A 15,000-nucleotide genomic window follows, 5' to 3' on the forward strand; every position below is an offset into this window, starting at 1 on the left:
AGTAAACAATGGTTCAATGAGACGACCTCGCGCATAGCAGGGGAAGTCACTTCGTAAACTCATATGTGCGCTGAAGTCTCCAGCGAGAAGATACGATTTCGGAAGTTTATCAGGTGGTAAATTAAATTCGTTTGTTCTGTTGATGGTGTGGAGGCGTGCAAATACAGCAAATTGTGACCAGTTTGTTGGAAGAAAAAACACCAGGCCTGCGCGGTATAGGCGCAGCACAGTCACAGCGAAAGCTAGAAGAGTGGCCTTTCAAATCCTTTTCAGAACGCTCATTAGGTAACTACTGCAAGCACACTTGCAACTTTTGCGTTGTAGGCCGGCATTCGCTATGCTAATTTTGCCATTCTTCTGAGAAGCGTAGTAGCCGCTAAACACTTGCTAGGAATTTTGGGACATTTATCTATGTAGTGGCTGATGACAATGAGGAATTATGGCAAAACTGGGTATGCACCACAGCTAATAAGGGAACAAGAACAAACTTTTGTGATGATTTGGAGCATTGAACGACCCACGTGTTATGCCATTCGCGTTGTGGCACGACTGGTTGTTCTTGCACTGTTGTGAAACGCTAAAGGCAAGACGATAGTTATAGCGCGAAAACAAAACGACGACACAGAGACAAGAAGGGCAGGAAAGCGCTCGTGTCTTTCGTGTCCTTCTTGTCTCTGTGTCGTCGTTTTGTTCTCGCACTATAACTATCGTCATGCCATACCAACTAGCCCAAGCTGCCACACTTCAATGCTAAAGTCAAGTTTGACAACAAGTCACAAGCACCGGTGTAGCTCAGTGGTAGAATAATATACTGGCCTCCAACGAACCTGGGCTCGAGCCCCACTGTGTCATTGGTGCTAACTCATGTCTGTCTAAGGCAAGTTTGACAAGTTACAAGCACTGGCGTAACTCAGTGGTAGAATATTAGGCTTGCACTCAGCGGACATGGGTTCAAGCCCCACTGTGTCATTGGTGCAAAGTTTTTCTCATTTGGTGCGATGTGCTTACGGACATCGGCGGCGGCGGCCAACAACAACTGCGCGTGACCCAAAAAGTGATCTCATTGCAGCTTTCGCTGTAAAAAACACTTCGTATGGCTATTGTCTCCAGAGATGCTTGAAGCAATAAATGTGTGCAAGCTGCTCCTTGATCACTACAAAGGTTACTTCCCCAAACAACACGACCGCCTCATTCCGGTCCATTGGAAAAATAACGTAATGTAATCTTGGTGTGTTTTGCTTTCAGGTGTGTTTTTTGCACACATGCCGCACTTTTGGCGATTGTTGTGTAAAAACTCTTATACGGCATCGAGGTTTCTGAGGAGTCCTCTGACGTTCCACTGGAGCCTTCGTGTCTTCATTTTAAAGCGATAGCGTTAGAGAGCTCGTGTCGCAGAAATTTCGCCGTCGGCATCAGCACCATTGGTTTTGAGCGAAAACTCATCCATGGGTGAAAAATCGAGAAAGAAGCTAATAAAATAAATAATAAAATTTTCAAACCTATCGAGTATCGAACCTGGACTGTTCGAGGGGCAAGAAGGTATCCTATCACAAAGCCGCGACGTTATTTGCAGCTCCTGCGGCGAAAAAAAACACTACATAAATGCCTTGTACTGAAAGACGCCTTCTTAACGCATTTTGTTCGACAGGTGTGACGACGAAAAGGAGCCCATTCAGCAATTTACAGGCGCATTTGGGAGGCATCAAACTACGTTGAAGAAGGCCGGGCAGTGCAGCCATTTCCGCTAAAAACACACATGAACTTTCAAACAGCTCTGAAAACAGACAACGATGTCAATCTAGATGAAAAGATATCATGCCTTTCCAGAGGCGTTGATCAAGCAAACAGCAAAAACTTGATAATGTGCTGCCATCTGTGAGGCATCGATAGATATGTCGGGTATCGCATGATGGATATCTTTGTCTCCCGAAAATACGTGTTTTTCCGACAAGTTGTTTAGAGCCAAAAACTCGCAACGTCACTTCAAGCCTGGTAGCTGAAGCAGTGGAAGTGAGGACACCACCTCCGGAACGTCCAAAAAGCCCCGATTGAATTCGCCAAACCGAGATCAATCCCCTGATGTGGTTGAGGACTCAATGTATTTTTACTTTGTGCTGCCCACATCCGTCCTTTCCGCTTCCTGTTGCCTGTACTGTTGAAATGCTCGCTTCTCACCCTTACAATCCCTATGCGTTTGTTGTCTCTGATGCACGCAAACTGTCCATTATTTCATATGTCACTGTCACTCACGATGAAACCTTCATGCACCAGTTTGTGAGTTCTCTGTTGTGGCGGCTATGCCTTGTCATAGTAATTGCATCATGCGAGTTACGCTGCATGCTGCGTGTGTTCTATTGGTGTTATTATTGGTGTTGCTTACTGTGTCCAATATATCTGTGCGCGCGGGTAAATCACAGCGCTAGTCCTTCGAGTATCATCACGCTGACTTCATCTACTGCCGCTTGACACAGGAGAAGCCGTGGCGCCTCCTTACTCATTGCTTTTATGGAAAAAACTATGATTGCTTTTTATCTCCCTAAATTTATTTTAAACAAATAGGCTATCATGACTTTCAATGTTCGTGGTTTTATGGATCTGGTCGAACAACAGGAGATAATGAACCTTGCATGCTCGCTCAGGATGGACGTGCTTTTCTTGCAAAAGACCAACTTTCGAACGCGGCATGACGTCATGACCTCCCGTACTAGGTTTTCGGTTTAAGTTTCTCTTCCCTATTGCCGACGAAGTCACGGGGTACCGGTGTCGTGTTTCTCCGCCCGAGGTTCAGGCGTGGTGCGCATTGCCTCTTCGATGCAGAAGGCCATGTTATCGCGGTGGACATGTCGACAAACGAGCAGAAAATTCAATACACCAACCTTTACGCACCCGTGAATAGGTCTCTTGCCAATTAATGTTATAGAGAGTCCAGGTAATTCTTGCTATATTGAGCACCATGCGTGTTGTTAGGTGATTTGGACTGCATTATTTATTCAATTCGAGATGCCTGAGGCCCTAGTCAAGCAAGAAGCACGTTCCATTCGAAAAAGCTGCAGAAAATATGTAGAGAGTTGAAGTGGGTCGATGCATGGACAATGCTTCACGGGAACACCTTTGGAGCTACGCGCGTCCAGGCTACGTCTCAGAGCAGGATTGACAGAGCCTATATCCTTGACGAGCTCGTTGCCACTTTAGAGACATGTGATGTCATTACTTTAGTGCTTGGGCAACGCAAGCTCAGCGACCACATGCCAGTGCTGTTCATTTTGAAGGCCCAGCTTGGAAGGCATTGCTCCAAGTTGTGGCGAATGGATTCATCGATTTTAAATGAAGTTTCGGTATCTGAAATGCGCTTGAATATCTATGCGTCCTTGGAAGACACGCCACAAATTACTCTGAATGCTTGGGCCTCTTGAAGCCCAGATGGCGTGTGATTGCGCAGGAGGCAAGGAAAACGCGCCATTCAGGTTTAACATCACAAATGAATGAAACATTGAGGCATATTAAAATCGTTGAGTGCGCACGTAATCTAACTAGCGCAATGCAAGAGTACATTGAAGCAAAAAAAGCTAAATACGACCTTTTGTTGAGGGCAAGGTCCAGGGCTTTTAAGTGCGCAGAGAAACTGCACCTGTCTACGGATGGACTAGGTTAACTTGGCATGTGCAGAGCGAGTAGGAGTAAGGAAACACCAGCCCAGTATTATAGGTGCAGCGCGGACAGAGTGTGAGAGCATCGTGACAGATATCAAATCAATCGAGGAGGTCTTTCGGGCACATTTTGAAAGGCTCTATTCTGCAGACCATCGCACCAAAGACAGCGACCAGTGTCAAAGAATCGCAGACTTCTGTGAAGGCTTCCCCACGATATGTCCTGAAGTGTCTGGTATGCTCTGCGCTTAGGTGACTAAAATTGAAGTTTCGCAAGCCCTGAGGAAAATGAATACTACCATGGCTCCAGGTCGAATCGGAATACTGACAGGGTTTTATATAACTTTATTCGACGTCCTAGGCGACGCACTTACTGACATGGTCAAAGGGTTAATGGTTGACGGGAAAAAGCCAAGGTCCTTCAGTGAAGGCCGTGTAGTCTTGCTGCCAAAGGAGGGCATGGATTTTGACAATCTATGGTCGTGGAGGCCGATTACCTTCCTTAACACGGACTACAAACTTGTGGCTGCGATCCTTGGTTTGAGGCTAAAACTTTTCTTGCCCGATAATGTGCCACCCACGCAAACCTGTGCAGGGCCGGGTAGGTCCATTTTTTACACATTTACACTGATAAAAGATTTATTCTACTATGCCAACGCCAAAAAAGTTACCGGTGCTTTCGTGTCGTTAGATCAAGCTAAGGCCTTAGACAGGGTTAAACATGACTACCAATACTGCGTGCTTAGAATGTTTTGTTTTCCCAAGCACTATGTCCGCTGCATAGAGCTTCTATACACCATGACCAGCCGACTCCTTATCAATGGTGTGGAGACAACAAGCTTTCCAGTAACAAGAGGTGTTCGCCAGGGATTCTAAATCGCACCGGTGCTCTTTGTTCTTTCCATAGATCCTCTCATTCGAAAAGTGGCAAAATGCTGTAATATTGTCACGGGCTAAGTAGATGCCTGAGGATGACGACGATGAAGTGCTGAACGTGAACGTGCTCGGACTGCAGCAGCGTTGTACGCATTAGCTCGCCAGTATGTTCGCCAGTGCGCATTTGCTCGCCAGTGTATACTTTATTACCCGTAACATCATTGGTGGAAGGTGCGGGGTACCACTCGCTATACAACCCAACGAGCTGGATCTTCGCAGCGGACGGCGCATTGCAGCTGCCACGATGACTGACCAGGCTACTCAATGTCAACAAGATCCGTCAGCCCCGCAGCCGATCGTTGTGGTGCAACCTCGTGACCCAGGCCCATTCAACGGCACAAGTGGCATAGACGTCGATGACTGGCTGGTTCAATATGAGCGCGTCAGCAGCAGCAATCATTGAGATCCGACGCTTCTGCTGTTGAACATTATCTTCTACTTGCATGGCACGGCAAAACTCTGGTACGAGACACATCAAGAAGAGTTGACTAGCTGGGACGTCTGTAAGCAGAAATTGCGCTATCTATTTGGGAAAACCATCGGACGTCAAGTGGCCGCAAAGAAAGAGCTTGCGACTCGTGCCCAGACATCCACTGAGCCGTACATCACGTACATCCAGGACGTGTTGGCTTTGTGCCACAAGGTCGACAAGGACATGCTCGATGAGGACAAAGTCGGACACATCCTGAAAGGAATAGCGGATGACGCCTTCAATTTTCTCCTGTGCAAGGACTGCTCGACGGTGGAGTCGGTCATCGAAGCATGTCGTCGCTTCGAACAGGCAAAAAGTAGGCGCATAGTTCACCTATTTGACCGCCTTGCCAACACGGCGGCTACGTCCTCTTGTGAAGATTTGCCCACACTACACCAACCACCAGCGCCAGAAAACGTCACCAGAATAGTCCGTCGGGAACTCGAGGCTATGGCTCCCGCTATGTCTAGCGTCAGCGCGCCAGGACACAACCTCGATGCCGTTTCAATGATACAGGCCGTGGGTTCGCCAAGAGATCGCGAATATGGGAATTTCGCCACCTCATCGAAATTCCCCTGCTACTTCCAGCTCGGCTCCAGTCGTTGCGGCTGCCACTCCGAACCGCACGTTCGCGCCACGACGAAACCCAGCTGAATGGCGCACTCATGATGATCGGCCCATATGTTTCACGTGCCATCGGATAGGACACATCGCTCGCCATTGCTGCAGCCGTTGGACCTCGTCACCTCGACCGAGTTTCTATGATTGGCGGTCTCGCTCTGAACGTGCACCTTATGCCCCGTCCTACCGTGCTGAGACAGGTTCAGAGCATAATCCAGAACGTCGGACCAGCCGCTCGCCATCGCCCGTGCGTCGTCAGTCCCGCTCGCCCCAACCCCGCCGTTCTCGGTCTCCCTACGACCGTCACTCGGAAAACTAGCCGGTGCAGCCCCCGGAGGTGACGCTGCATAGACGACTCGGACTGCAAATCCTCTGATTACTCCCGACCAGCGGTGCAACCTTCTTACAATTCTCGTTAATGGTTTACCTATAACTGCTCTTATTGATACCGGTGCACAAATATCTGTGATGAGCTCAGACCTCCGCCGCCGCCTCCAAAAAGTTCTGACGCCTGCGATCGCACCTACCGTTCGTACAGCGGATGGGAGTACTCCTGCTGTGTTTGGAATGTGCACCGCGCGATTAAAAATTTCTGAGCATCACACTTCAATTCTGTTCGCTGTACTGGAAAATTGCCCTCATGACCTCATCCTTGGACTCGAGTTTCTGACTTCACACGCTGCGCTCATTGACTGTTCCAAAGGTCTTCTTCGGCTCGAACTACCATCCATTTCGGAGACCGTCTCTGCCAGCCCACCTCGTCTACGCTCTGTCGATTTCCTCAGACTTCCGTCGCAAGCCGCAGTCCAAGTCCAACTCTCGCCATATCCTGCAGTACCCGATGGTGATTATGTTGCTGCCCCAACTTCTGACGTCGCCATGACACGCAATGTTGCACTCCCCAACACGGTGATTACCGTTAAGGACAACCGAACTTCATTTCCCATCCTCAATTTCGGCCTCTCAGCGCAAGTTATTCCTCGCGGCATGTCACTTGCGCATCTGACACCACTGGTCGACCACACAGTTTCCGCCCTAACCACCGATTCGCCACCCAATTTTTCATCAACGTCGTTCTCGTCACGCTCCTGTTCCGACCTTTTCAAGCCAATGCTATCTGAGAAGCTCACCTCTGAACAAGTCTCTGCTTTCTGCCGTGTGCTTGCTTCTTATCAGGACATCTTTGACTTCGGCGACCGTAATTTGGGCCAGACATCCGTGGTAACCCATCGCATCGACACCGGTGACGCTCGACCCATTCGCCGACGACCCTACCGTGTGTCAGCCCCGGAGCGTGCTATTATACAACGAGAAGTTGATAAAATTCTTGATAAGGGCATAATCGAACCCTCATCTAGTCCCTGGTCCTCACCCGTTGTACTTGTTAAAAAGAAGGACATTAGCTGGAGATTCTGTGTTGATTACTGCCATCTCAACCATATTACCAAGAAAGATGTCTATCCCCTACCGCGCATAGATGATGCACTCGATTGCTTGCACGGTGCCAAATATTTCTCTTCAATAGACCTTCGCTCAGGCTACTGGCAGATCGCTGTGGACGACAAAGACAGAGAGAAGACGGCCTTCGTGACTCCTGACGGACTTTATCAGTTCAAGATGATGCCTTTTGGATTATGCAATGCCCCCTTCGACATTTGAGCGCATGATGGACTCTCTCCTTCGAGGCATGAAGTGGACCATCTGCCTCTGCTATCTTGACGACGTTATCGTTTTTTCGACTACTTTCGACGACCATCTTACCTGTCTGTCCACAGTGCTTGATGTTTTTCGACGTGCCAACTTGCAACTTAACTCGTCCAAATGCCGCTTTGGGCAACGCCAAATCTGCGTACTCGGCCATCTTGTTAACGCTGCGGGCGTTCAACCAGACCCTGCGAAAGTCCGAGCAGTTCCCGACTTCCCCACACCCCGCTCAGCCAAGGACGTCCGAAGTTTTCTGGGACTGTGCTCCTATTTCCGTCGTTTTGTCGAGAAGTTTGCTGAAGTAGCCCGTCCTCTAACCTGCCTCCTCAAAACGGATGTCGCATTCACCAGGGGCCAACAGCAAGCAAACGCCTTCTCGTCGCTCGTTGTCATTCTCGCCAATCCACCAGTCCTAGCACACTTCGACCCATCTGCCGCCACGGGGCTTCGTACTGACGCCAGTGGCCACGGCATAGGCGCAGTGCTGGCGCAGCGGCAACAAGGCATGCACCGCGTCGTCGCGTATGCAAGCCGACTGTTGTCGCGCTCGGAACAAAATTATTCCATCACAGAACGCGAGTGCTTAGCTCTCGTCTGGGCCATTGCGAAATTCCGACCGTACCTGTATGGCCGACCATTCTCAGTTATTACGGACCAGCATGCGCTTTGCTGGCTCTCCTCACTCAAGTACCCTACGGGACGCCTTGGTCACTGGGCGCTGCGCTTACAAGAGTACACTTTTTCCGTATCCTATAAATCCGGACAACTTCACAAGGAGGCCGACTGCTTTTCCCGTTACCCAGTCGATCCCCCTGACACGAGGGAAGATGAACAAGAGGCCCTCGTTCTTTCAATTACCGACTTCACCGACATAGCTGCTGAACAACGCCGCGACCCCTCTTTGCGTGCTATTATCAATGGTCTGCATTCTCCCCACCCTAACCACTCCTTACAACTGTTCGTTCTTCACAACGACATCTTGCACCGCTACAACGCCCGCCCTGATGGTGCTGAGCTTTTACTCGTTGTTCCTGTGCATCTTCGCTCAGACGTTTTGGCCCAGCTGCATGATGCCCCCTCCGCTGGACACCTAGGGGTGTCACGCACGCATTACAGCATTCACCGCCGATTCTTTTGGCCTGGCCTCTACCGTTCTGTGCGACAGTACGTTGCGGCATGCGACCTCTGCCAGCGCCGCAAGACACCTGCTCAGAGACCTGCTGGTACCCTCCAGCCCATTGAAGTACCAGATGAGACATTTTTCCCAGTCGGCCTCGATCTTCTAGGACCCTTTCCCGTGTCGGCCACCGGTAATAAGTGTATTGCTATTGCTACCGACTACGCAACGCGGTATGCCGTTACACGCGCCCTCCCCACCACCTGCGCTACTGATGTAGCCAATTTTCTTCTTCATGACATCATTCTGCGTCATGGTGCTCCTCGTCAGTTGATCACCGACCGCGGCAGCTGTTTTCTATCTAAAGTAGTGGACGAGCTCCTGCGATCCTGCTCTACCCACCACAAGTTCACTACAGCGTACCATCCGCAAACCAACGACCTCACAGAACGCCTCAACCGTACCCTTACGAATATGTTAGCGATGTACGTCTCCAAGGATCACAAAAATTGGGACATCCACTTACCTTTCGTTACCTTCGCATACAACAGTTCACGTCATGATACAGCTGGATTTTCCCCTTTTTTATCTACTGTTTGGTTATGGCCCGCCTTTGCCCATGGACACCATGCTCCAATCTGACGCCCCCTCATCGATTGCTTATGCTCGTGATGCCTTGGCACGAGCTGACATCACCCGCCAAGTCACCCGGGATCGTTTATGTGGCTCGCAGCTTAACCATAAGAGTGCTTACGATCGCCGGCACCGCGACGTACAGTACTCTCCGGGGCCACTCGTCTTGCTGTGGTTACCATCACGTCGTGTTGGTCTCTGCGAAAAACTAATGTCCCGTTACGTTGGCCCCTACCGCGTCATACGCAAGGCCACCGGTGTGACCTATGAGATAGCTCCACTCCATACCACATCAGTACCAGCTTCAGTCCCGACCGATATAGTGCACGTCTCACGGCTTAAACCATACTACTCACGCCTCGACAATTGATCGCACCGGGACGGTGCTTCTGCCGCCGGCGGGTAATGTCACGGGCTAAGTAGATGCCTGGGAAGGACGACGACGAAGTACTGAACGAGAACGTGCTCGGACTGCAGCAGCGTTGTACGCATTAGCTCGCCAGTATATTCGCCAGTACGCCTTTGCTCACCAGTGTATACTTTATTCCCCGTAACAATATTCAGGGCTTTCCGATGACAGGTCTGCTGTATTTGTGCGAAACCAAGCCAGTTATCGTGCTTTCTTGGAGCTGTTCGAAGAGTATGCCAGATTATCGGGTGCTTTCCTGAATGCCGAGAAAATTCCTTCGTTTCGGTGGCTTCCACGGCTCTTTGCCGGGCGGTATTCAATACGTGGATGCCCGAAATGTTCTCAGGGTATACTTTCAAGACGGGGAGGTCACCGGAAAAAATTGGGAGGATGCCGTACACAAATCCACGCAAATCTTCACGTATGCGGCTGACTTTATATTTGTCACTTGACGCCAAAGTGACGTTGGTGAAAACCAATGCATGCCCATATGCTTTTTATATCTGGCACATTGCACTCATACCCAAACTTTGTGCGGGCCACCTTGCGTCGTTGGTTGGAGCCTTCCTATGGAATGGGAAGACACCGAAAGTTCAGCAAAAGTTCCTGAAGCTCTCAAAAATTTGTGGAGGACTTAGTCTACCAGATGTTGCGACATTCACAAAGGCACTTGCAGCTAAAACAGTTCACAAATTGTTTTGGGACAATGACTATCCTGGTCGTAGCTTATTGCTAAATTGAACCGGAACTCTTGGAGCCGTATTCACGTCGGAAAGGTTTCGGGGTGCCTCAAACAGAACACCCACATGCTTTTTATAAAGTAGCAGAGGGCTTCAAGCGTTCAGTTGGTGGCGACGCCGCCGAAGATTACTTTACAAAGCTTTCACCCGCACTCATTAGCAAAATGTTAATCAGTCGCTCGATCACTGACAAGGAAAAACAGAGATGGAGGCTAAGCAAGTGGAAGAAATGGCGAAACAACCACGTACCAAAGAAGTTAGGGAGTTTGATTGGCTGTGGCAGTTGGACGCGTTTCCCACTCGTCAGAGACTGTCAAAGTGGGGCGTCGTTCCCAACGACCACCACCCTAACTGCGGCAAGAGAAACGATCCGTGACACGATGTTTGAATGCGCAACGGCCAACGGCACGTGGCACGCCGTGCTTCGTCAATTCGGAGTGTCCATTTTTTGCGGCCGACAGCGCAGGAGCTTATTTGAACAACTAGTACTGTACGTCACGATGTTCGTCTTGTGGCGTCACCGCTGTATGGCGAAGTACGCCGACGACGGCAATGAGCTGCATACCCAGCGTTACAGAACATTAGAATGATATTGGTTCGGTATCTTACCGAACAGATTGGAATGCAGGGTGAGGAAGCCTTCATCAGAAAGTGGTATACAGCCTTTTTTTTTTTTGAAGTGTGGAGTGGGAATAATAAATTTCCTTTACTGCCATTTTAACTCACTGGAATGGACAAAGAAAGGGGAAAAAAGCTTGCCTCTCGTCGCACATCGTATGTGAATCTGTTTCAAATTAGTGCTTCGTGCTTTTCTTTTTCTCCTTGTTTTCTTGAGTGAGCCATGATCTGTGAGAATATTGAAGTGCTGTTCGTTACATTGTGTCTATGTTATCTTGTTTGTACGTGCCACTTCAGTGATTATGTAACACCTGACAGTTGTAGTCACCTGAAGTGTTATTACCAGTTTACGGTAAACTTCCCTGTCTCAATCGCGGAACGCCAACAGCTGACCATGCCTCTACTAAGACAACTGCCACAACCACCATCTTACGGTTGGCACGGCTTCACTCGTGGGCAATAATTTTCAGTCTAGCACTTTTTTTAAACCTCCTTGGTTTATGTCTACTGAGAGACCGAACTGCGTCGCAGTTTTATCACCATGTGACAGCTTCGGGGCACGGCTACATGGCGCTGCCTGCGTCACTGTAATGACCGACTTTACCGTTCGCTTCTGCATGTAAGAGCTAAGATTATGACACCTGTGTTTTCACCACTTAAAATGAGTCAGAGAGTACTGATACTTAGAGTGTGGAAACAGAGCCATCAACGAGCCAAGGCTTTTTGAACAGTGCTATAGATAATGATCGAATCACTTCAAAACTAACTATGAACGCAGGGGTAATGATAATCAGTTATGATAAAAATGACAACAATGACGCTGAAAGGGAGCTGCGTGAAAATTATGGTAATGATGAAGGCGTCCAGCATGGAAACTGACGCATGGAAGATGACGATGGTAACCGATGATGATAGAGGCGTTTAATCTAAAATTTTAACAAGTTGGCCCGTGAATGTGTACCATCATGATAATATTATTGTGAACGTGTTGAAGTGTCTATGAAGTGATCGTTGTTTTTCACAGGACAAGTCACAATCCCAATAGAGGGGAAATGCCGAGTACACTTTGTTAAAAAGAGGAAACGATCATGATTCTAATTTGTTGAAATGAGGCATCAGCAAGAAAATTGGAATGTATACGATGAAGAAGAATGATGGATCCGGTATAACTAGCGTTCTCAGTTTCCACATATATTGTCACTAGTTTTCTTCAAAACATGAAGGAATTCAAGGATTTTGAACTTTTTTGCTTAAATTTCATTTTCGAAAGCGATTTATTATAACCAGAAAACAATTTACTTGCGCGACTGCGATGGTCATAGCATAGAAAAGGTTGAAAGTTCTCAACTCAAAAACCCCTTTCATGTATATCGAAATTGAGCTGCGATGAAAAGGAACACCGTGTGCAGACAAGCGTAAAAATCATGCTTCTTCATGCAGAGAGAAACAAAAACTTGAAGCAGTACTTACTCAGAATTTGGCTTACGTTAACGCTTCCAACGGGCATCTCGTTTACGTACGCCTTAAAGAAAGAGAAACACAAAAACCTTGTAATTAAAGAAACCCAATATATCAACTCTTAACGATGGATTGTACCGAGGCTAAAAAAATGAAGTGATGAAGCGTGTGGTGGATGTATTTCACAGGGCTTATCCTGGGTAACGTGCAAAATGATCCAAGTCTTTAGTCGCCAAGCCATGCTTTCCTATTTTACCCGAAAGAGTTTTATGCCAGCGTCCACCAAGATTTTAATGGCGTACTTCCGTCACGAAAACTGCGTCTAAAAAATAACTTCCTCAAAGCAAAGGAATCAAAACCATGACTTCTGGGTACGCGACCACATCTACGGGGCTAGCTGTACTACGCCACGTTCACATACTTTGCAAGTCATTTACCGCGAAGACACGCTTCCTTCTTCCAACACGAAAGTGTTTCATCACGGGGTCCACCAAGATTTCAGTGACGTACTTCCATGACAGAAATGACTTTTAAAAGGGAATTTCCAGAAAGCAAAGAAAAAAACTCCGTCAACAAGAATATAACCCACGACTTCTTGGTCAACAAAGACATCGGCCGTGCACGCTGTCCACCACGCCACGGAAACATAAGTTGCAGCCTTTGGAAACACGCCTCCTATATCTACCATTGTTCTCACACAGTACTCTCGGTAAAGTGTAATGATACATCCTGACAGTGGGAGCTGCGATTAGTTCTTTCAACGCATCATTTCAACGTGTCCGTCCTATCAGGTCTTTTTCAAATAGAAGTGCAAGTTCGCAATGCCTTAACACAATGCCAGGTGGCAACTTACCCAAAGCGTCGGCGTGGCTCGTAGCATACATCTATATACAATAGTTCGGCAACACACGGAGCAACGCACTTGTTTCAGCCGTATGTAACTTCGCGTTCCCCGGTTACGCTCGCCAAGCGAAAAATTGCAGCTTTCCAAGAGGGAGGACACAGCGTGTTTTATAGGTCGGTGGCGTTCAATAACTCGAACATACCGCGAGTAGGAACCACATCAGTCACACTTTCGTGGTTGTAATATTTCTTTCGTTTTGCAATCATCCACTACAACAGCCACAATAGCATCTATACCCGCAAGGGCATGTTTAATAGTTAATCAATCAATAATCATGCCGACGTTAGTCATTGGGAAAGAGTTGTATCGTTAAGCATCAACTTGGATGCAATTACAAAAAAACAGTGGGTAAACTTATCTGTCAAATACCAGCAGGAGTAGTATGAGCTCTCTTATATCAACGAACAGTAATCACTAAACTACTTCTGCAACGAGATGTTTCGCTTTCATGTTATAACAATTCAAAAGATGTAGGGATCCCCACTCACCTTTTTTTCTCCATTGAGGATTCAGCAGGAGATGCACTTTCTACAAACTATACTACTACTATTATCACTAATAACAATAATATGGGGTTTTAGTTCCCAAAAGCAAGATATGACTATGACAGAAGCCGTAGTGGAGTGCTCCGGAAATTTTCGCCATCTGGTGCAAAGACATTTCACAGCCCACAGGCCTCTCCGTTCATGCTTTTCCTCTATCAAAATGCGACAGCCATGCTGGGATCAGACCCTCTGATGGGGACATTTTTAGATACAACTCTACACGTGCCGTTGATATATATATACGGATGTGATGGGTTTATTTACACTCAAAATGCCAGCGCTCAACCGTCACTGCCGAATCACCTTCGCTCGAGAGCGTCCCACCTCTTCTTCTTTTTCGCTCTTTCAGTCCGCGTTACATTGTCCTCAAGGCAATACGAAGCTCACCGAGCAAGTAGAAGCGATCTGTTGTTGTAGGGCTTCAATCGGGCAATGTGCACTATTCGCGTCTTACGTGAATGCCGGTTCTGAGCTGTCACTTTTGCTGCAACGTAAGTTACGTCACTCAAGCCGACTAAGGTTGCACAATGGGCTTGTTGCTTATTCTTGTTGTTCGAGGTATAGCGCATCCAGGACGGGACAGAGAAGAAGACACAGAACACATACACGGCACTAACTTTCAACAATCAAAGTTAGCGCTGCGTATGTATTCTGTATGTTCTTCTCTGTCCCGTCCTGGATGCGCTATACCTCGAACGAAGTCACTCAAGCACTGAGTAATGACGAATGGTCCTGAGTACTTCGAAAGAAGCTTCTGGCAAAGCCCCTTCTTTCGAACGGGCGTCCACAGCCAGACGGAATCACCCTTAGCGAAAGTCACAGGCGGATGTTTTGTGTCGTAACGGTCTTTCGCGCGAGCGTGGGTGGAGTGTGGAGCCGAGCAAGTCGGCGAGCTTCTTCGGCGCGACACAACGTCTGCGCAACACTGGCGTTTTTGTTCGTCGAAAAAGGAAGTATGGTGTCAAGAAAACTTTGGGGATGACGAGCGTAGAGGAGAAAGAAAGGCGTATAACCTGAGACCTCGTGTTTCGCGGTAATAAAGGAGTACGTAACAAAAGGTTATACGGCATCCCAGTTCTTGTGATCTGCCACGACGTACATTGAAAGCATGTTGATGATGGTACGATTGGTGCACTCAGTGAGGCCATTGGTCTGAGGGTGGTATGGCGTGGAATGCTGATACTGGCACCCACAGA

The 15,000-nt window shown here is 48.1% G+C and overlaps 1 protein-coding gene across 1 annotated transcript in view; it reads right to left on the reverse strand.

Moving 5' to 3' along the window:
• The window catches only part of LOC119184757 (uncharacterized), a 115,812-nt gene that overhangs the window by 72,011 nt on the left and 28,801 nt on the right, over positions 1–15,000 (reverse strand). The window contains exon 4 of the mRNA XM_075874628.1: positions 12,368–12,419. Within this exon, the coding sequence (XP_075730743.1) occupies positions 12,368–12,419 (52 nt within the window). The remainder of the gene's footprint in view (positions 1–12,367; positions 12,420–15,000) is intronic.

The sequence above is a fragment of the Rhipicephalus microplus genome, chromosome 10 (genome assembly GCF_043290135.1).
Source record: "Rhipicephalus microplus isolate Deutch F79 chromosome 10, USDA_Rmic, whole genome shotgun sequence".
NCBI classification, from domain to species: Eukaryota; Metazoa; Arthropoda; class Arachnida; order Ixodida; family Ixodidae; genus Rhipicephalus; species Rhipicephalus microplus.